The following is a 23,438-nucleotide window of genomic DNA, read 5'->3' as shown; positions in this document are numbered from 1 at the left end:
AGAGCACAGCAGCAGTGTTACATGATTTTTCCAAAGAGAACGATGCCTCCACGGTTGCTTTAACAAAAGTGGACCTGCCAGCCTTGCAAATAAGAACATTGTGAACCTTCTCTGATTTAAACATCCTGTATCCGCTTACAGTATGTTTCTGAGCACCATGTGCATTCTGATGTGCCATGATTTCTTGCTCTGAGAACCCATCCGGCACGTCTTTTAACTGCTTTGTCCATGGTCCTTTCGGTATCCTTTCTTGAAGAGTAATTGCATTATGAATGGTTCGTAGTGGTACCTGCACCATGGGTATAAGCAAGTGTCAAAATGTTTTCCTTGGCACTCCACATATAAACAGAGCATGCAAGCATATACAGCTGATCATGGGATCACCAATGCGATCTTGAAATAAAAGATTATTCATACATTGTGTTTTGTTCAATTGTGGCAAGCATGCTTGAAAAGCAACGCTGAACCCGTTTTGTTTACTACGCGCGGCCGTGAAGAATGTTGCACATGGACGGGCTCGGTAAACCACTAGCTAACTTAAAACTCTGAGTCTGCCCTAGTGCAAAATACTGGCGCGTCCATATGTTTTTCAGGCTAGTCAAAACATCCGCTCCAGCTTTTTTTTTTCGATCGCGTTCGCGTTACTTGTAGCCACCGAGGCACGTTCATATTTTGGCTGCATCTATCTGCACTCCATGGTAGTAAGTAATGGAGACCGCGACCGAGATGGTATGAGCTGTCAAACTCGTTGAATATGGCACAAACAGCACATGCTATCTGTATCGAGATGCTATGCTCAGCTACACAGAATGTAACAGTGCTAATACAAGAGCTTGGTTCTGCTTCGTACTTGCTGCGCGCTATTCAAACAACACTACAGACAGGAAAATGCGCTGGCACAGCTAAGTGCCAACTCAACTACTTCCTTCTTGCAAGATGTACGTTATTAACGTATGCTCTGTCCGTTTCTTTCGACCATATACTTGTTTCAGAGTCGTCCATAGAATAAATATAGATTAAATAGCCCGCTGTAGCCAAAAGACTGAATGGGCAGTGCTCGATAACGACGTATTTTGCTAAAATACAGCGCATACATTCTCGCAAGAGGGTGTCGCACTGTTGCAACAAACATGAATGTACTGTACGCTACGTACTACGCCTGCCGCCGGGACAGCCGCACAAACTTGGAAGGTTCGCGACGGGCGACCAGTAAATAAATGCACTGTTAGCGCGTGCTCACCAGCAAAACACGCCTGCTAGCCGTAGGATCGCGCTCGTGCCTTCTGCAGCATAGATATATAAAACGCTGACAACGGTGTTGCTATGCAACGCAAGCTGCGAACGCGCGACACTGGCACATGTGTGCGCATCTGGTGCGCTCACGTGCGAAAATACTCGCTTCGCGCTCGTTGCGTCGGCTGCATAACCACAGAAAAGTTGTACGGCAATGTAAAGATCACTTGTGCGGCGCAAATATGCAACAAAAGTATTACTAGCACTCCAAAAAACGTTTTTTTTTTACCTGCTGTTGCGCGGCATCCCTGGCGTACCACTGCTCCGGCGGCTCCTGCCCGGCAACCTCGCTCACAATTCCCAGCCTGCTTTGCGGCGGTCGCGTAGGGGGCGCGCGCAACTTTCCGAAATGGTCCATTCCCAGCCCGCACATCCGTTCAAGGAACGGGCAAGGAAAATGCTGGCTGTGACCGCAACGAGCATTTGAGGAGCACCAAAGAATCTCGCGCAATTTTAGGAAGGCTATGCGACGGTGAGTCAATGTGTCCGCTACAGCGCCGGTTTCATGACGTCAGCGGAGACTACTAGTGGTTTCAGCCGAAGCAGTAATATTGAGAGGGCCTGTCCTTGGATGTTCGAGGATTCCATCTGTGTCAACGTGGAAAGCTTAAGGGGGAATCAGCTGTACCGAGGTTACTTGTTGCAATTCTGACAGATTTGGTACGAACGAATTAGGACGCATCCGTCATGCCGCTAAGCCCCGAACAAACTAAACTAGAGCGTGTAGCTTCCGGCACCACACCCAACATGCAAGCATGCTGTTGTCGTTTGGGGGTAACGCGGCATCATGCGAACTGCAAAAAGAGAGCATGGTGTAGCAAAGGATGGAGTGACTGCGGTGAAAGCATGACGGGAGATCGTGCGGACCCTTCGTGGAATTTCTTGCGGACGCCTTTTATGGCCGCGGAGAAAGGTGTCAGGAAGAGTGATTCACTTTGGAGCTTCCGCTTCAGTAACATGAATAAGGAGTTCAGCTCTTCAAGGAGCACGTCATTCTGAGTGGCTTTCCTCTCTTCAAAGGAATTACATGCTCGCACAAGGTGATGCATAAGCTACTATAGTTTCCCGATAGCTACAAGCAAGTGCAACAACCTCTTTTCTCTCGGCCTGGTTTTATGGAAAGAAGCTAATAGACACTTTTAGTTGGGGCGTATGCCGTAAGCTTGCGTACGTATCTCTTACTGCGTTGCGTACGTTGTGAATAGCGTAAACACGACACCTTTAGTTGGCCGTGCCGTAGCGTCCCTCAGCGCACGTGTAAACGGTAGCGCCATCTAGTGACAAGACGTCAAAGTACGTCAGCGCTCGGTTGAGAGAGAGAAAAAAAACTTTATTTGGTCCATTAATGGTTTAGCTTTCGGTCTTCGTCTGCATCGCTGCAGACTCTTGACCTTCAAAGCAGGGTTGGGCCCCTAGTCCAGGGCTCTACTGAGTCGCGCTGCTTCGCTTGCGTGCTGCACCATTGTCCTTTGGGCGGCGAGCTCGCAGCTGGGGAGCCGGCTCTCCCACTGCTCCGCACTCGGGGTTTTGTGTTGGTGTAACGTGTAGTTTCGCTTACACTCCCAGGTTATATGGTAAAGCCTGGGGGTTGCCCCGCACCACGGGCATGTGTTCCTATACTGTGTAGGATACATCTTGCGAAGTATATGTAAGTTAAAGAATGTTCCCGTTTGCAGCCTCCGCCAACTAGCTGCTTCTTGTTGTGTTAGGCCCTTATGTGGCGGGGACTATCTAATTCTCCTGCCTCTTAGATAGTTTAGGTATTCTGAAAGTCCGATCTCCACGGCGAAGTGCTGTCCCAGGGCGTATGGCCGCTCGGCTCGGTACGTGATATCTCGAGCCAAGCTGTCTGCCATTTCGTTTCCTTCTATCCCCTTGTGTGCCGGAATCCAGATTAATTTGTGGGTTGCTGTTTTTCTGAGGTGTACTGCTTCGCGGAGGATAGCTAAGGCAGTACTGCAGATTCTACCTTTCGTATACTTTCTGCATGTGTCTTTTGAGTCCGTTAGGATGACGAATGATTCGTCTTTTCGATAGCCCTCAGCCGCTGCCAGCGCAACAGCACCTCCTCCGCTTATCCTGACGCTACGTGCAGTTGCAGAAATTTTCGTCCGTGATTACTGATCACTGGGGTGAGTGCATAGCGAGCCTTTTCTTGTTCCAAGAAGAAAAACTATGCAAACTGAAGAAAATCTAAGAACTCACTAAAAGCTGGAAAACTGCTTCGCCAGGTGTCGTTGCTAGGAGGAAAACACACCGCATATAGTTAGGCCTAGTAGCTTGAAAATCGCCAAATTATTTGAAAAACAGGGGCTAGCTATCGCTTATACTGGCACTTGTGGGCAATAGTAGGCGAAATAAAAGCCAACCGCTACCATTTGAACGAGCTATTGCGTAAGAGCATCCAGCGGCGACATGTATTTATTCCGAAGCGGGTGAGCTGGGCGCCGTCATGTTCTCTACGCAGCACGTAGGGTCCCACGTTGCGTACGCTGCGCTATGCTTTATAGCGGGCGGGCATCCGCAATGCGCGGCTAGATACGTTGCGTTCTGCGCATGCGCATTTGTTTCCCGCAGTTTCATTGCGTGCGCAAGCTCACTGCGTACGGCCAACTAAAAGTGTCTAATAAAAAACGTGCCGAGTAATCCAGGATGTAGCGTCCACAATGAGCCGCAAGGGCATTAATAAGTTAATTGCAATGGTATAGGGCTTAATAATCAATGTAATCAAATATTTTTTAGGGGAATCCCCCAAGGTGGAGTAGAATTGTAATAAGGGAGTAATACAGCTCTATTCCACCTTAGGGGATTCCCCTAAAAAAAACATTTGACCAACACTGTTCCCACTTCGAGTTATTGATCAATTCGCTCTCGCCTTACCATAAGCTTGCTGTCCCGGTTAGCTCAGTTGGCAGAGCGACTGCTCCTGTGAAGCGGTGGTCCCGGGTTCGAACCCCGGACCAGGACGAATTTTTCTTTAACTCCGGAGTTTCTGAGAAAGCTGTGTAGCTTTCCACTGTAGCCGTGTGGCTGCTCTTGGGTGGATGCCAATGAGTAATTACTCCCTTATTATAATCAATGTAGTGTAAGGTAATCAGTCAACTGCTTTAAAAAGTGCGTAAAGCAGGAGATAACGAAGATCGCCTGTTAGTGCGTAGGTCTCCTTACAAGCAAAATCGTCTCGAAAAAAAGATTTTTTCTTAAACATGCAAGAGCAGGGGTTCGTAGTTGCCCATACCCTGCAATTCTCCCTTCCGTTTGCCCTTGACTTACTGTTCCATGAGCATCGCCCCGTTTACCACTGCCACGTCGAGCCGTCCTCACCAAACGCTCTCGCCCTTGACCTCATGAGCAGTGGCATGGGTTAGAGTGGGCGCTGGCGCCAGACGGCGGCATAATGGCAGCGATCGAATTAGAGCGGCATGCTGGAGGAAACAAAGGATTGCCTAAATTAGGCACCGCGCAATATTATGAATATGAAGTCATTTGGCTGGGATGTTCACGAGACGTACAACGGGAGGTACTCTGCGCGTTTAATGTGTTAAACACGGCATGTTGAAGAGTTAGTTTAAACCCCATTAATATCTCTCTTGAAGACACGTTGAACAGAACTGTGTACAAAGCGAGCTCAGAGCTTTTTCTGATAGGGTGCTGCGCGTAGCAGTGATTTCTTTGTTTCAGGAGAATTTAGCGTCCATCATGTCGCAAATAAAATGTTTTTTTTTAATGCCGTATCGCGAACGCGAGAAATATTATTTCGCGAAATAATGAGCTCAGTAGCATGTTGTCCTCCCTTTTTATGCGGAAATATTTGCCTCTGGCAACAACACCGCCCCCCTCCCCCTCCCCCAAGTTCGAGCGTAATGTGCACTTTCAATACAGAAATTGATTCCCCGATCCTTTAGGCGTTTGCGGGACAAATCCTAGCATTTTGATGTTGCTATTTTGATCAGTTTTGATACCTTGTACGAAATTTTGCACATCCGTGTAAAAAATAACCAGTGGCATTTCGCACTGGATAATTAACAAATTTTCTTTTTTGAGGTCTGAATATACTATTTAAGTGGAATATTTGTTTTCGATGGAAACAAGAAATTGCGTTTGAAAGGTCTGGAAAACAAGATTACCAGACGGCATGTTTAGCAAAAATTGCGCTTGACACCATCCAATTATTTCATCACTGTTACTTAACAGGGAACCTTGAACAAATATAATTTCAATTATTTTGTACATTTAATGATTTTGTTAGAGACGAAACAGCGGCCAAAGCGCTCGTGAAGTGGCATATTAAGCTGCGTTAAAAAACTCCAGGTGGTCGAAATCCTACCGCAGGAAATAATGGTGTGCCTCACAACCAGGGTGCATTTTTGGCACACAAAAACCCCGTTAATTATTGATCGCTTCACACGGCTCTGCGTTTCCTTTTGAATGACTGCAATTTTCTATTTTCCTCCTTCCTGATATGTAGAAGATACTTGTCTACATGAAGGTGATTTTCATCCCATCTTTAGCTTTATTGATGTTACTCTTGTTTGCTAGTTTGACACTTCGTACCATCGGTCCATGCCTTCGAAGCTGTGGGTCTTTTCGAAAGAGTTTGGCTGGCATATTGTCCGGTCCAGTAATATCTGTTTTATCTAAGTTTCTATCCTTGTGATAACACTTATTTATTGCAAGCTTCATTGCCAAGTTAAAATGATCGCTACCCGGTAGTTTCGCATTGTTTTTCCGTTATAATATTCACTGGCCTCCTGTACCATATGTTGATGTACACTTTTCAACGCTGGTGCCCTTTTTGGTATTTACCGTGGTATTCGTTAAGTAGAACAATCTCAAGGTTGCTCATGACATTCGCTAGGTTTCTACCGTCGCGTGCTGAATTGATCCGCTATCAGAATGAAATGTTTGTGCAGTTGCCTGACTGCTTTTACAGCTCTGCTTGCTAGGAAGCCAGTGTGCATTCTGTGATAACTTTTTTGGAATACGTTGTCTAGTATTATATTCTGATGATGACATATTTTCGTGATTCCGTTTTATCTCTTCTCGTGTTGATCTCTTGTGCCACAAGCTCATGCTAAATATAATTTTACCTCGCCTCATTCTTATACCGTATATGATGAACGGTTTCTTGGGAGGTTGCCCCTTCCGCCCCCCCCCCCCCCCCCCTCCTGATATCATTATCTCTCCAATGACTATTTTACCGTAATCATATTTAGTGTATCGGCTTTTTGTCTACAGTGCTGATGCAGCAATAGGTTTTCTCTGACTTTGAAATCTTTGTTCCACTCCCAGGTTCCTTATTTTTTTGATGGAGAGGGCTTCCCTAATTTTAGGGCTGTTATTCATGCAGCGTTTGGCATTTATCGGAAATATGCTTGTTCTGGGGCTGCTGACAGAGGGGCTATTAAGGAGAAGGGGGCGAGAACGAGGAAGGAGGAAAAAAATTTATTGAGAGCGAGGTATCTGTGGCAGGAGAAGTGAGAAATTCTTGATGGGAAGCCACACTGCCTTCAATTAAACTCTCCACCGAAAGATGGTGAAGAAATACAGAATGCAAATAGCGCCACGTACTCCCTCTCCCCCTTTGCGATGCTGTGCTCAGAATTCCATGGCTGATTCTGAATTCGGTGCCTTGTCCTGTTAAGAATAGTTTTCTACCTACGAATCTATAACTACAACCAGGAGCTTTTTGTGATGGTTAAAAAGTTAATCAGTAAGAATTGTTTAATTAGCTTACTAGGTAATTCAATTCACTTGTTTTCTGATGTTCGCCAATACTGGTATTCTATATCACATATCAAGAAGCCTACTTTTAAAGATTCCCTGAAACATCCCTTCTCTGACACATTCAGCACACACACACACACACACACACACACACACACACACACACACACACACACACACACACACACACACACACACACACACACACACACACACACACACACACACACACACACACACACACACACACACACACACACACACACACACACACACACACACACACACACACACACACACACACACACACACACACACACACACACACACACACACACACACACACACACACACACACACACACACACACACACACACACACACACACACACACACACACACACACACACACACACACACACACACATTTGCATATAGGATGGAATTTTATTTTCATTGCTTGAAAAGAGAAGTTCGCATGCATTTAAACACACACACACGCGCGCGCACACACACACACGCACGCACACACAGACGCGCGCGCGGGCGCGCGCGCACTCAGACAGACCTTTATATAAGTGTGTGTACATGTGCCATCGGGGACAAAACTGGTATACTCCACGCAGCGGGATCCGGAGCAACGGAAAACTAAAGTCCCCCCAATGGAGCAAAAGTAGTGCAAAGCTTTGAACTCGCCGGCTTCCCTCCTCTCCTAGCGCGCCGCGGATAATCGAGCCTCCCATTGGCCGAGGCGCCGTGGTCACGTGTTAGCGCGCGCTTTTTTGCTCCGCAGCAGACGCCGGCGCCATTGCCGAGGTAGGAGTCGCGCTTCGTTTTCTTTTTGTGCAACAGTTTTGGCGGGAAGTGTTTTTGCATCTTTGACGGCGTCTACGCGTTGCGGCGACGCAGAGCTTCTGTTGCGCGTATGAATGCAACAACCGAGGAGGCAGTGGGAAAAGGTGTTTTATTCCGTTCGGAAAAAAGCAAAGCGGCTCGCCGAAAGGTTTGGATGCACAGGATCGGCCGGGCAAACTTCGATAATGTGCTGAATCCGCCACTTTGTGAAGTGAGAAGCCGTTCTTCAGTTGTCAATCGTGTTTTTTTTTTCGGGTGATTTGGTGCGAAGTGCGAGCGACAGTAGTCTTTCTTCGCAGTAAATGCTGTTTGGCATAGTTGTAGATGGACTCGTTCGCTCGTAGGCTACGAAAGCTGTGCTTCTTGTCTTATGCCCACCGTGCCAGATCTGCTAGATTCTGCAGGTGCAGCTTTGACGTTGCGCGCATTTCGTGGCGTGTCAATGTGGTTGCAGTCAGACTCGTTCGTAGGCTCGACTCGAAAGTTACGCTTCCTATCTTTTGAGCCGGCCCCCATGTTCACGTTGCTCGCGTTGCAGGTCTAGCTTTCATCTTGCGCACGGCTGTAGGAAATTTTGTCGCAGTTGGACTCCTTCGCTTACGAACCCCATACTAAAGAAGCGATTCTCGCTGTTTGATACCCGCTGTACATGCTCCTCACAATATACGCCTAGCTTTTATGTTGCGCGCATTGCTTGCCGTATATGGACTCCTTCGCTCACGAATTCGATAGTAAAAGGGCGGTTCTTGCCGTTTGAGCCTACGCTGCTCATGCTGCTCGCGGTTATTTCATGTTTGGCGCATCGCTGGACGTATTTGTTTTGTTGCACTTGGACTCCGTCGCTCACGAACTCGACGCCAAAGGGGGGGGGGGGGTATCGCTGTTGAAGCCCCCGCTGTTCATGCTGCTCGCGATTCCTAAACGAACCAACGTGTTTGCTTCAGAGAGAACTGAGTAAATTCGAATTTTGATTTTTCAACATTTGAGTATTTTTTTCTGTTGCACGCTACTTCGACCTAAGGCGATTAACTGCGGCAGTCCAGGCTACTACGCGTTAGGCATGGAGATTACAAGAGGGAAGGCAATGTTCTCTTCAAAGCCATTATTGCATATGCTGACCGAAGATGATAATCACCTAAACGAGCAGCATTCGAATGACTCATGCGGCGCTGTAGTTGCTCACGAAACAGCGTTTAAATGCCTTTTTTGGTTGCTGTTAATCAGCACAAACTATTAACCCTACATCAAAATTCTGATCACAATCGTGTTACAGTGCGCAACTATATGGCTTCGTATTCGCCTATTTACAAACAAACATTACGTGGCTACCGTCATTCGGATATTTTTAACGGTAGCCTGCGAGGTGTCCGAGGCATATTAACTCCGAAATAATCTCCAAGCTTTCCTGCACTAAAATAATTGAAATTCAGACGAGTAATCACCTACTCACTCAATAGCACAGCCCGTTGCACGAGCGAACACGCCTTTGAGAGAATATATTATAGGAGCATTAAACCGCCATCCGTTCAAATAAAGCCTAGGCCGCACATCTAGTCGCATGTCGGTCCACTCTCTCTTTGCGGAGTTAAATTTTTAATAAGATTGGGCAAAAGACGCCGGTTGAAAAACACGACTGCGAGACATTCACTATAGTGCCGCGAGCTCGCTCGCTCACTCCGCTTCCACCGTGTGCACCGCGATCAAAGCGATCGCAGTACGAAAAGTTCCGATAAAGCAGTGCAACGTGGGTCGGGGCAGTTATTTGGGTAAGTAATTTTTGTACCTCCCCTGGCATGCGGCCGAATAAGAGGCAGAAAACGCAACAACAAATTAATTCAGGCGTGCGGTCAGCTGCGCGCCAAAGGGCGAGCGTTGAGAACACAACGCGCTGAGTATATTCACTACATAGTGCTGCGAACTCGCTCACGCACGCCACTTCCAACGTATGCTCCGCAGTCAAAGTGATCGCAGGACAAAGAGGTTGGACAAAGCAGCGCAGCGTTGGTCGCGTCAGTTATTTCAGTAACTTAATTTTCGATCTTCCATGTCATCATGTCATTTCGACCGGAGCCAAGGCAAAAAACGCAACACAAAATTCATTCGGGGTCGCGGTCTGCTGCGCGCCAAAAGGCGAGCGTTGGGGGCGTCTGCTAGCATCCCCCTGCCTAGGTGTCGCCACCGTCGGCGCCCGGGAGGAGCCGAGAGGAGGAGCGCCGGCATAGGAGGAGGAGGGAGGAGATGCCGCTACCTTTAGTCTATTGAGGGGTTTTTACGGAAAAACTGCATCGTAACGCCATCTACAGGCGGCATCTGAAATCGCGACAGCCAATCGGAGCCCTTCATTATCTGCAGGCACGTGGCCTGACTCGTTTCCATGTTTCGTGCTTTAGATAGCATCACGATGCAGTTTTACGTTGCTCCGGCTCCCGCTGCGTGGAGTATACCACTTTTGTCCCCGATAGTACATATCGCATAGCTGACCGTGCGATGGAATTAATTTATTTCGCTAATACCGCCTTGCACAAACTTTTGACTGCGGGTGCACATATGTTCCTCTTTTCGCACCACTTAAGCATAGCGGAGAATCCACCTACAGTTGCTCCTTCAAGCATGGAGTGATAGTTGCAAAGCGTCTACGAGACAGAACTGTTGAGAGAATCTGTAAGGCCAGGACATCGCTCACCGCCCGGAGCGGACAGGCGCGACTATCTCTTGACTAGAATAATTCTTGGCTCCGAGTCGGGCCTCCATTACTCTTGTGGAGTATGCGGCGAGAAGCGCCTCTTTTCTCGCATTTCTCGGCTGCCTGCTCGCCGGGAATTCCTGCTAACGACTCCGCCCTTCGTGCCGAAATGCGCACGGCTGGCGGGGGAAGTCCCCGGCCGGGAGTCCGCGTGCTCTTGTCCTCTGGACGGATGCCACGAGTTCCCCATGCGGCACACAATGGGATCCGCGGAATGAACAGGCGGCTCGCGCCGCGTGCTGACACCGGACGCCGACGGACAACCCGATCCTTCCTGCGGCCGCGGCCGGAAACCAGCGTCTTTCGACGGCCGGCAGATCGCAGAGACGTGCAGTGCTGCTCGTAGTGCGCGATGTGCCAGGCAAGCCTCCTGTGGTCTCTTCTGGCGTTCTGCACGTCATCCCGGCTGCGTAAGTCATGTCTCTTTATGAGCAATACGTTTGTTTGCCGCCTGCTAGAGAACTAACTGAAAGGTTTTCGACAGGAGAGGGAAATTTTTCCTCGCACGTAGAAAGAGACGTCGAGAAAAATGTTAGGCGCAGAACCGGTGTACCACTCGTTGGTGTGTGGTCTTTTTTGTGACACAAGACTCGCAATATTCTCCTGCTGGCGACCGGTTCAGTGTCCTCTAATGCTAAACTTGCTAATGCGACGCGAACGAATTATTAATTATTTTAAGAATAGAGGGATCCGCCTCGGGACTTGAAACGTGATATGTCGGATGACGTGTTCCTTGGTATTCGTTCTACGCACGAGGCTGCTGATCCGTAGAGTAGTTGGGCGACCGATATGTGGCGTGCGGGGAATATTCCCTAGTTTGTTCGAGGCTGTGGTTGCAAGCGCACAACCATTCATGCGGACGTTGTTTTAACACGATCGCGTTAAGGGCCCCGCGTCGCAGAAAAGCCGGTGTTGCTGGCCGTGAGCGAAAAATCGCCAGAGCTTAGCTGGCAGGTCGACCACCTAGGTCACGTGGCCTCGTGACGTCATCACAAGGCATCGCTTAACCACTGCACCAGGAGCGGTATGAGAACTCCCGGGGATCGATGAATGTAGAGAACAACAAATTCCGCATATATGGGCGTTAACCCCTTAACGCTATCGCGTCATACCGTTAAGGTGGAGCTTAAGTGTCCCTTCCAGTTTTTGTAGCGATAGCTGCATTACAGTAGCATTTCGAGCCTTCAGCGTGGCGGCACCGCCCCCCCGTGGCTGCACCGCCACGCTGTCACGTGATTGGTCACGTGGTGCGGAGCAGCTTCCGGTGGTGCGCCGCCGTGGCTGATCACGTGGTTGGTCACGTGACCATGTTCCACTCAGCCAGCTGTAGCTATCGCGTCACTCCAGGTTTAACCAGAGCTAAACCACCGCCAATTTTTTTTCTTTTGAACGCCAGATTTAGGCCAAGTTTACCTACAAAGCCTCGTCGGGCTGGGATTTCTTTTTGTAAAGGGACTGCTTCCCTTGTTGAAAACTTTTTTTTTCGTTTTGGCATCAGGCATAACGATCAAGAATTAATGAATAACTTACAATGGCACTGGCTGCGAAATTTGTCAGATGTTCCCCATGTCTTTACAGCATGCTACGTGATGTGCTCCCCAATATCTTATATGGCCGTCATACCTTTTTATACACCAGAAAAAAAAAAGTTTAACCTGAATGCACAGAAGATGCAACTAAATCTGCTCTTTGTGTCTCTTCTCTTTCAGTGCTTGCGCAGCTGACCGGAAATCCGTCAATGCCAGCTAACCAGAGTATGCCACTTTCGTTCATAGTGCGCGCTATACACTAAGGTTAAACATTGTTATATATCGGTTCCATCATGGCAGCACACTAAAAAAAATTGTTGTCAATTGTTCTGTATGTGACTGCTTATCCATTCGTTGAAGTTTTTTTTTCTGTGCGACGATAACTGAGAATAATTTGTGATTATGCACTGTACGTTTTTTAATTTATTCAGGGCTGTTTAGGCGTTTCCCTACTGGAGGACCTGCTACATTGAATCGCGTCGTGCTTTCAATGTAATGTTCAGAACGACGGCTAAGCAGCAATCCAGTACCATTACGCGTTTTTAGCATACCGGAGACGTACTAGCGGAGACGCATACTGGTTTACCGGACCCGGGGAAGCCACAGCGCGTGCGCAGAAGGGGTCCGGTAAACCGGTATACGTCTCCGCTAGTACGCCTCCGGTATGCTAAAAACGTCTATTGGAGCAATACGGGGCCCGTCTAAAGTTAATATCACTTAGTACATCTCATGATGAAGCTATTATTACAACAATATTCGCTCAGTTTTTCTTAGAGCTTATCATTGTCTTAATTTATTCTTGGCTCTTCCTTTACACAGCTTGCTCATTAATTGCTGCAAATAACAGTACGTTAGCCTTCATAGTTCATTAATATAATTGTTTAATTAAGCATACAATAAATAAAATGATGGAACACGAGACGAGCGCGCCTGGCGTGCATGCTAAAAGGCGCACGTCACTCGACGCTGTACCACTCGCAGATGTGTACGTGCGGAACCCGAAGGAATCCAACTTCTACATGGACCGCATCCTGCTGACGGACATGATAGCGCAGGTGCGCTTCCTGGACCTGGATCCCTTCCACCTGCCGCCGTTCGAGACCGACTTCAAGGACAGCATCCTGGGCTTTCCCGTCAAAGGTCACGCCAAGTTCGTGAACGGCACGCTGCGCGGCCTCTCGCGCGTCAACCGCTTCGGCGACTGCTCGGCGCCCAGCTGGGTCAACGGCAACATCACCGTCACCTGCAACCTGCTCATCGATGACCTGGACATCGTGTACGACGCGCGCGTCAAGTACGGTCTGGCGCCTGAGGTACGCGTGAGCGTTGAGTCGCGCGTCGGCACCTGCTACGCGCACATGGAGGCCACTGCGGCGCCGGGCAAGGCGGCCGTGCTGCGCTCCTTCCAGATCACCGGCCTCGGAGACCTGGACACCAAGTGGTCGGGACTCGGACCGCTGAACCCCTACCTGCGAACCATCAACGACGGCTACCGCGCCAACATAGCCGGCGTCGTCTACAGCACCTTCTACAGCAGCTACAAGGTGGCCCTGGACCGGTCGCTTTCGCGCGAGCCCATCCCCAAGCCATGACGCGATAGCCCCGCACGCTTTGTCGCCCTCTGAGAGCGGCGAGCACGCTTAAAACAGTGCACGACGCCGTTATCTCCCCGCAAAGCGCAGCGCTACAGCAATAACCCGCAATGTAATCTCACTCTCGCTGATGGAATGCAGATGGTGCACGTTGAAATAGGTATCACGGGAACGACGTGGTTTCATCTGCATGAAGGAGCAATAAAGCCATTTCTGGCATGAGTTAAGCGTGGAGTTTCTTATTTTGTAGCCTACCTGAGTAGAGGAAATCATCTCGATCACAACACTCGCATTCAAGGTAGGTCAGACACTAAGCCCGTCAGCGCAGCATCACGCTATTTCTGCGTTGTGCTGAACTTGCAGGCAGAGACGTAGTAGGGATGTAGCGTAACGAACAGTAACGATATTCCTATAAGCAGAGGCAGATGTGGTTCCATACCATCGTCATTTGCTGCGCACTTAGCCGCTAACCGGGTGCTTTTTTTGTTGTTGTTGTGAAGCCCTTGCATACCACCACGCTTTGTGGGGCGGCCACGGCATTCAACTTGGGTGCACGTCCGGGTAAGTAGGGTTCTGCCCTCTTGCAAGGCAAGGCAAGTTCATCGTAAGGCTCCGAGTGTAACTGAGTGCAGAACGACGACTGTTCCCCGCAGTTGGGCAAATTGGTTGAGATGTATGCTTATGCTGTTCAAACAGCGGATATCGCCCGGCGAGCTGCTTCACAGGAGAGGGTCCGGAAGGCCACGTGCGCGAAGCTTTCGCTTGTATATCCAGGCTTAGCCACATTTAAAGGGACCATGGCAGCCTATTTTCACGCATACCCTGCTTATCGCCTTTAATTCCCAACAGGTTAAATTGCAATTCCCCCAATTTTCAGTTCATTCTGTGCGGTAAATATTTTTAAAACGAATTTTTTTCGTTTCTTCTGCGAACTGCTTGCTGGTCTGGCAACCTCTGATCGTTGACGTCACGAGCGCATACACGCCACGCGTCGTCTGCTGCGAGCTGTTGAGGTGCTTGCGTGCACACCGTAGACAGCGGTCGCTCGAAAAGTTTTTTTTCTTTTAGCCTAGCGAAACAAAATGCATTTTCCGTGTTCTCTTTTGGGAAGCCTTCAACTTAGTACGCGAGCTGAGTGATCCTTGGGAAGGCGGACTTGCTCGTGGCGCCCACTTTCCGATTGTTGAGGAAACAGAAATCGATGGACCCCTGCTTTATTATTTACGCTTAGAAGCATGCTGTTCGTATGTTATGAGGGTGGTCTCTTTTGAGCAGTCAAGTGCTCCCGTATGTGAAAAGCGGCATGTGCCGTGCATGCCTTCGCCGATGTGCGCCGTGAAAGCCGCGGCGTTTGCAGTTCTTGTCCGCTATTCATCGCTCGATAATTAAACTCAAATTATCAAATGGTGGCACTAGTGTAACCTTGAGGCACGAAAGAAGCAGAGAAAAGTGCCGAGTGCGACGACTTCCGCGCTGCATGTACGCGTTTGTATACGTCGAACATACATGCATTTCCTTCGACTCATAGAACCTTTTTGCAGGAACCAAGCCGCTTGCAAAACCCTACGTGACTCGAATGCCTTCACTATCCGCACCGATTAATAGCCGCCGCCGTCTAGATGAGTGCTTCGAAATAATAGTACAGCATTTTGCTGTGCGTGCGCATTGTGCCCCAGCATTGCGACGATTACGACAACTGCAGCCCCGCGCTGAGGTTGTTTACATGGCTGTGCGCAAACAGTATCGGTCGTTTGCGTGGCATAAAACGCCAGGTGGGTTATCCTTATCTTAAATATTACGTAGTCTTGCTCACAAATTGCACTTTTACTCCTTTACACACCATGATAATACTGAATAAGCGCCGATGATGCTATATCGCCTGCATGGGAAACGCTTCGCGTAGGATACCGGCGCTTTCCGCTAATTGTATCTGCTTTCTCTTATGTCACCAAAATTTAATTTTAGATCGGTTTAGCTAAATATACGTTCGGACATTACTAGAATTAATAAAAAGAACCAGATTTGTTGTCCACAGTCGACGCTGCCGACTGCCTTCTGCACATGCTATGCAGATCGGGTCACATATATCGGCACTTCCCCCATTGTACTCGCGTCCTGCGATGTAGGCAGTCGTCGCTTTGAGGGCACTGTAGCCAAAACTACGCTCGACAGCTATTTGCAGGCGCTAAAAGTTGTGAATTTGCTCAGCGCAATCGCCGAAATCGCACACATGAATCCTGTGTACTCGCTAGGCCTCGTCACGAACGGAGCCGGCGGTCCACCGTCGACCGAAATTCAAGAATATGGCAAAAGTTCCTCAATGATTAGTAACAAAGTGTGAAGGTATGATAATAGCCGCTTGTTTCGCTTTTTTCGATACGGACAAGGTCCACAAGCGCAGTTTTTCGGGCCGTCTATTCACCGGGCGTGAAGCTTTCGCTCGGCCGCACAAGCCCAGGCGACGGCGGCGAGCGGCACCGTCGTGCGGCGTTCTCTGCCCGTGTCGCTTGCCTCGCCGATTGGTTCTATGCGCAGGCACCGAATGAAAGCACGTTTTTGCTGGTGCACGCACATCGCGTATGTCGCCGTGGCTAGCATGTGGTCCAATAAGTTTTAAAATTCTTAAGTTTATCGAATGTCATACCAACTAGTCCCCTACCACTCTCCTCTGGTTCCCACTAAGCTGACTCTGCTGACTCTTTAACATTACTACGATACGCGATCGTTGATCGTGCTGGCGTCGTCGTCGGTCTAGCATGACAGACCAGTGCATCAGCGATGGCATTTGCGTACCGATCAGCCCACCGACCGTCGATCGCCGTCGCATCGGCCTATAGTGTGAGCGGACCCTACCTATGCCAAAGAAAAACTGCGTTACTGTTATTATCGCTTTTGCGGTACCAGTCATTCATATGTGGGGGACAACTGCTACTTCGATCGCCCGCGAAAGTACAGGGGGGATGAGACATCGCTGCACATATTGCAGCAACGAGAGCAGACGACGTTGCTCCGTGCATGTGCTAGTGACGTCACGAGAGCTTTCAATAGGCGCTCGCTGCCGGTGGGAGACGTCTCCCGGTCTCAATTTCGATCGTATTTTTTGGCAAATACAGCGCGTCCAGGGCAGCCAAATTTCGGAAATTGAATCATAAGCTCTTGCATTAGTTACTGAAGCAGAAAACTGCAATATGAAGAACGACCATGTCATGGCCCCTTTAACTAATCGATGCGACCGATGGAATCACTTTGAGAAAGATTTTGCTACAGATCAGAAGAATGGACCATTATCTTCAATATTACCATAAAAGTATCATACAATTTTGCAATTTTCAAAAATTGGGTTCGAAATTGCTGGACTTGACACTGCACGCATATTCTGCTGTTCCAGCATGAAGTGCGCCGAAAGTTAGTAATGGTGGGTATGGCATGTTTGTGGTGAAAAACTGCTATATAGCCACTACCTTTTTGGATGGGAACTGACTCCATCTCTCCGCGTTGTTTTCGCCCTTGGTAAAGAGCGGGTACAAGGAGTACCTTCGAAAAAGTGCCAGACCTGCCCAACACATCCAGATCATCACATTTTTGCTACAACCCAGCATCAAACGCATCTCCAACATAAACGGATTGTGGAGGTCATCTAGGAGGCGAACGCGGCAACATCTATTAGAAGACTTGTCGATGTAGCGATTGACGGAGCAGCGTCCGGCTGAAGCCAAGGTCCCAAGCGTTCTGCTCTGCTCGAGCCCACCGCTTCGTCTTCCTTCGCGGTGGCGCTACAGGGACCCACCGCTCAGACGTCATGTCGGGAAAAAAGAACACCAGAGAGAAACAATGCCGACAGATATGTACAAGGGAAGGCTATCTAGAAAGAAGGCGCAGAGATTTCCATCGATATCCGCGTCCAAGTCGTGGGTCAGAGGCTAAGCGGGGAAAGACGGGACTCGGGAGGCCTCGGTTTGGAGACACGCACAAGTCGTCGTTGGCGAGAAATAAGGCTCGAACGTGGCCGAATCAGGCACGGGAGATGGGTGCAGAGGCATGACCGAGGGCAAGCGTTGGCATGTTGGAACGAGAATGAAGGGGAGCATCGTGCTAGCACCAGGCATCTCGGCTGCCGTTGTTGAGAGGAGAGCTTGAAGTCACCGGTCTGACCAAACCGCAGGCAGGCCACAGAAGGACAGCAGTGTCGACGCATGCGGAAACAGGGCGCTGGGCACATGTATGCGCGGTAAAAAACGGGCAGAGGGGTGCAGCCGCGCTAGGAGGCATACAGGGTGGGCATACTCTGCGGGACTGGTGGCAGGTGCTGACTGAGCGGCTGCCTTGAAGCGAGCGCTGGTAAACCCGCGGGTAGAAAAGGACTAAAGCAGAGGGATCTTTGCAGAGGACAGGCGTAGGTGATGCGGTCGGCCGGAGGGTACGGGTGAATAAGGAACGTCGTCATAAATTTGGCGCAGTGCACGATGGTTTAGAGGCTGGGAGAACCGCCTGTGATGTCGCTGTTGGAGTGGGCACTGGCTGTGACGGCAGCGCTCCGCAGTAGCCGGGATGCTTTCGGGAGATTGCTGACGGGCATCTCCTCAGAGGAGAGGACGGCATCTTCTCCTGAAAAGACATGTGCCACCGATGAAGGGCCTGGGCCGTCGCAGTGAGCAATATGACTTGGTTGCGGCGTCGGAGTGACGTTTAGGATCTGCACGTTGCTGGAGCATATCGTGTCTGTGAGTGAGCGAGAGGCAGTGCAGCTGCATGTAGGGCTCATCTGAGGAAAAGAGCGCAACAACCGACGAGGTATAGCACGCGCCAATGATGAGGAAAGACATGATTGCTCAGCAGGAGGACACCAATGCGGGTCCGAAGGCTCGGTTGGGAAAAGCTGCCGCGCGTCACTGGGGTGCACTGGGTCGTGAGCAGATGAAAGAACCATTATAGGCATGGCTCGAACTGGAATGGCCGGGCCGGAGACGATGTGCCGGAGCAGTGGGGAACCGGCGAGGGGCTGCTGAGACGGGCTGTAGTCTGACGGAGGCCTTGTGGACGAACATTGGGCAGCCGTCGCCGTAGCTCACTTGGTAGAGCACCGGATGCGAAATTCTGAGGTCGTGAGTTCGGATTACACCGGCGGTACCGGTTGCTTTTTCTTCTGCTGTGTAATCAATTACCTTAAAGCGAAAAAATAATTGCACTTTTAATATCTCATTGATTAACACCACACATTAAAAATATTTACAATACTTCTTGGTTTCGGTGACTGTTGGCTTCCTTCATGTACTACTGGGGACAAAAGTTCCCGGGACGTTAGTTCTAGGAAAAACGTTTATTGTAGCCTCACCTCGCTACCCATGCAGTCGTCGCCTGATATAGCATGAAGGCATTAAAGCCATAAAGGCTCCTTCTTCTTTCCCCGGTATCAGGCGACTGGGTAGCGAGGTAGAGCCGCAATAAACGTTTTTCCTAGAACTCGCGTCCTGGAAACTTTTGTCCCCAAGTAGTACGTTACAACGATCCCCCCATTTCCCTTCCGTTGTCTGACCGCAGCAAGGCAGACAAATTAGACTATGTTGTCATAAAACTGTGAGACAGTTTGGAAGTCAGAGAGTGAGAAAAAAAGTTATGAAGTTGGCATTAGACATGCTGCAAACTTCAGCGCCAGCAGGTCCCTCCCCATCCTCTTTCATGTTACTGAAAAGCAAGTAAAGGCGGACGAGCGGCCTGTGAAATCTGCAGAATTGTCGAGTTTCTCTCGCACCCCGAACGCGCAAAGCCCAACGGGTTGGCGTTGATCTGACGTTAAAACGCCACAGTAGCACCACCATGGTTCGCCTTTCTCTTTCATCTGGCGGATTCGGCTTCGAAGGCGCGCACTTGCTGACCCTGGCGCTGCGCTGTCTTATCTTGGCATTCTGAGTTCCCACACGTGGGTTCTCGGGCCGTTGACGATTTCGTCTCGCTTCATGGGCGAAAGTCCGAATCTTCACGCAGTCATCGCTTGCGCTCACGTTCGCAGCGACGTTCGCGATGTTCTTCGGGGGAGCCATGTTCTCTGCCATGGTAGCGAGAGAGAGACGATCGGCACGCTCCCGCGCCACGTGGCGCGCACGCCGTGACCCTGCGACGTCAGAGCGAAATTGGACGCCGATGATTGTGAAAGCGGCCCGACTTCTTTGAAGAAGTTCGAGTATAAAAAAAAATGGTTGCAAAGCCCCAGCAGCTCAAAAAACGACAAAATGCATCAGCAGCAGCTTTATGAGATGAATCAGAACAAAATTGGCGGTGGTTTAGCTCCGGTTAAACCTGGAGTGACGCGATAGCTGGCCGAGTGGAACTTGCTCAGTTGAATTGCAAAGTCAGTCTTTCGCCGCTCCGTTTCGCTGGGCGTTCTTTCTTCATCTTTATCCCACTTGACACGGCGCATGCGCACAGTTGTGGCACCTCGGTTTCGCTAGTGTTCCTGTATATGCTCCCGATATGCTCCCTGCGGGAGCATATACAGGAACGCTAGGTTTCGCCGGCGCGCCGCGCCGCCGGGAGCAGCAGCTGCTCCGCACCACGTGGCTGGCCACGTGAACAACCACGGTCACGTGGCACCGCCACGCTGAAGGTTCGAAATGCTACCGTAATATAGCTATCGCTACAAAAACCGCACTGTATCAATATGACCGCAATGACTGCACTACATAAACATGACCGCAAGGAACAGCCTTGAGAAATATTACCCGTCAAAAACTGCGTTTACACGCTGCGGTGCAGTATTGCAAATGAGAAAACTGCCACTTTCTGTCATGTACTGCCCTGCTCTTCGCATCTTCAGACCGTTTCTGCCTGTCTTTGCCCTATCAACGCTTGACGCTTATTTATCGCACCCTACTGATAACTGTCATTCTCCTTCTGACAGCCGAAGGGTCGTCTTGAGCGCCTTGTGTCTGTGAAGCCTTGCCGTCATGGACAATATGCATACCTGTAGTGGAGTGATCGTGTTCCCGTTTATCGGATTCGATGATCCGCGCTGGAACAACCTTCAAATTTTGTCAGGAACTAATGCAAATTTACATCTGCCTCAGTGTTTCCATACCTTTGCAAATGAAAGCTATTCAACTTTCTGAGGACTTCAGTATTTGAGGGAAAAATTCGTATTCGCCTGAGGCATTTATTGTCGCGATCGCCGCCTCAGGGGCGCTATCGCTCATCGATTTACAAACCAAGAGAGCTTTTACACCGCAGGACTGGGCTTTAATCGACCATTAACCATAAGCGGAGACGGGTATAGTCTGATTGATTTAGAGGAACTTCACACACATAAAACAAAAGATTAAGTCCAAAGAACAGCGCCGCGCTCTGTGTGTGTCTAAAGTAAGACAAGCTTTTTGTCAAGTTGGTTAAAGCAGCGTTCACTAAATGGAACCCGCACGGCAAGGACATACGCTATGTTGGCAAACTTGAACAACAATGAATATGTAGCCTGCACTGCATACTTTCAGGAATGAAACGAAAAAAAAAGCAAAATTGAAAAAGAAAACATGTCTGACACACATCGCGAATACATCTGATATGGCAATCCAAAGGGTCCCTGGCGAAGTCAGTGCCACTTTTAACGAGAGATTTTCATGAGGTGTTGCTGAGCAATTTGTCGCCGCATTTTGTTCCTGCGCTATGTTTCTTTATTTACGATGTATTACCAACACGCCCAAGACTATTCACTTCTGAACCGAGCAGTTCTTCGCAATACTGGCGGACGCTCTCACGCAGATAATTGCAAGTACCTTCCTCATAGAATGAGGCATGCAGTATACTTACTATGATAAGGTATCCAGCTTCGTTTTTTGTAAGAATACTGTCCCCCCCCCCCCCCCCCCCTCATCCGCGTACTATATTCACAGAGCCTGTGTGTACGTTGACGTGCGTTGCTGGAGCAGGTCTCGCATCCTACGTAACGCAATACTCGTAGTCTAGGATGTCATTGCAGTCGTAGAGAACACAGGCTGCTAACAAAAACATTCTTCAATGCATTGATCATCTTTGGAGATGTTTATTCTCATAAAGAGTATGAAAAGAAGTGCTAGCAGCTGCAGATTGCATCGGCCGTTCTCCAATAGACCTTGTTCCCAGTGGCTTCTACATTTAATTTGTCACGCCATAAATAATTGAAATCAAGACATTGTGTCACCGGTTTAGATTGCTGACTTATAGCTCCCTAGTTTTGCAAACTTCCTTAAGGCTTTTTATATTGCGTAGTCTTGCCTCATCCAACATCAATGGCATTTCTGAGTACCTGTGGACTACAGGGACTGCTGACAAGCCTGTGAAGACTGCGCAGGCCAGCTAAGCCCTGCCTATCCTCTCGTTCGCGACCTTGACAGGCACAGGGGCCAGCCACCTTGTCTGTCGTCTTGCTTGCCCCATTTACTGGTTGGAGCAAGGACGCCGGCCGCTCATGAGAAGCCAGACAAACAGCTCTGTCCGCAATCACCAAATTTAGAAACCAGTTTTCTTATCTGTGACCGGTAAGCAGGCGCCGTGTTTACAAAAAAACTGCTGACTTACCCCCTTCCAAGTAAAGTATTTCAGTGTAGCTCAGTTTCTTAGAAAATGTTTGTTGAAATGCGATTTTATCAGTTTAGTTTATATCCACACACGCACGCGACAGACTGGAAGACTACAGCAAATAGTGAGAATAGCCTGCTGGAAGAGCACCAGTCGGGTTCTTAAGCAGGAAGCGTGACGGAAATCGCCTCGCACGCAGCGTGCCATAAACGTGGAAAGTGTGGCAAGAAGCGTTGTTATTTATACTCTCTTGTATGCTGTTTGAACGCGGTTCACAACGTTTTCATGGCGGTGAACAAGCTACTTCCCGCAATCACCATTTGACTCTCGCCTTGAACGACGCAGAATTTTTTTTTCTCAGGAAATTTTGTGTTACGAGTGTACTTGGCATTAAAAGTGAAGGCAGAAAACTGTTTTCTGTAAACAAGGAAATCAGCAGTTTTATCGCCCATGCACTGGCTATTGGCCGAAGTGAGCTCGGCGTTGAATCCCCACCAGCACATGAAAAAGAACAATAAGTTCTCGAGGACATGAACACAGTAAGTCGCCTGTGAAAACATGATTCCCCATTGCACAGTATATCAGTTCTGAAACAAAAATTGAGCACTTTAAATTTGCACCCATAAAGGAGAGGAATGTGACGTCAGGCTAGAACGGGAAGCAGGCGGTTGGCGAGGTCTGGGTCTGAAGGACGAAGGGAAGCTCTTTCTCGTAGCGCTTCTTGATAGTGAAGAGGAACAGCCCTTCGACGCCGCTGAAAACAGCACGTGGGCTATAGGTGGCTGGAGCAGAGATTGACGTCACCTGAACCAACGCCTAGTTAGTGGCGAAGTTGGCCTTGGAGCCGACACGATGATATGGCCTGCATTGGTTGCTCAGGTCGGACGTGGCCTCCATGACGACGCGATCAAGAATAACGTAGCAGCTGATGTTGACAGGATCCTGGCCTGACTTGGCTGCAGAAGCCGTGCCGCTGAATCTGCCATAGCCCTGTAATATTAACGCACCTCATGTGGGCAACGAGCATCTGAGGTTCACCCATATAAGTGATGTATGGTGCAACTGCCGAGGGGTCCAGCTGATTGCTGCAGATAAACACTAGCGTTGGAAAGCCCAGCACCATCACATCGAAGACAGTGGCGCTGAGGACCTGTGCGA

General features: G+C 49.3%; 1 protein-coding gene and 1 non-coding gene across 2 annotated transcripts; both read left to right on the top strand.

Annotated features, from left to right (window-relative positions):
- Positions 1-4,186: 4,186 nt before the first annotated feature.
- TRNAT-UGU (transfer RNA threonine (anticodon UGU)) lies at positions 4,187-4,260 on the top strand. The gene has a single exon. It is a non-coding gene; the product is annotated as a tRNA-Thr (tRNA).
- A 6,494-nt stretch (positions 4,261-10,754) lies between these two features.
- On the top strand, positions 10,755-13,961 carry LOC144133433 (uncharacterized). The gene is made up of 3 exons (XM_077666530.1): positions 10,755-11,028; positions 12,328-12,372; positions 13,129-13,961. The coding sequence occupies exons 1-3, from the start codon at positions 10,971-10,973 to the stop codon at positions 13,737-13,739; spliced, it is 714 nt and encodes a 237-aa protein (XP_077522656.1). The 5' UTR covers positions 10,755-10,970; the 3' UTR covers positions 13,740-13,961.
- Positions 13,962-23,438: the final 9,477 nt, after the last annotated feature.

The sequence above is a fragment of the Amblyomma americanum genome, chromosome 1, assembly GCF_052857255.1.
Source record: "Amblyomma americanum isolate KBUSLIRL-KWMA chromosome 1, ASM5285725v1, whole genome shotgun sequence".
Taxonomy (NCBI): Eukaryota; Metazoa; Arthropoda; class Arachnida; order Ixodida; family Ixodidae; genus Amblyomma; species Amblyomma americanum.
Note: the sequence above shows the minus strand (reverse complement) of the source record. Positions and strands in the feature narration are given on the sequence as shown.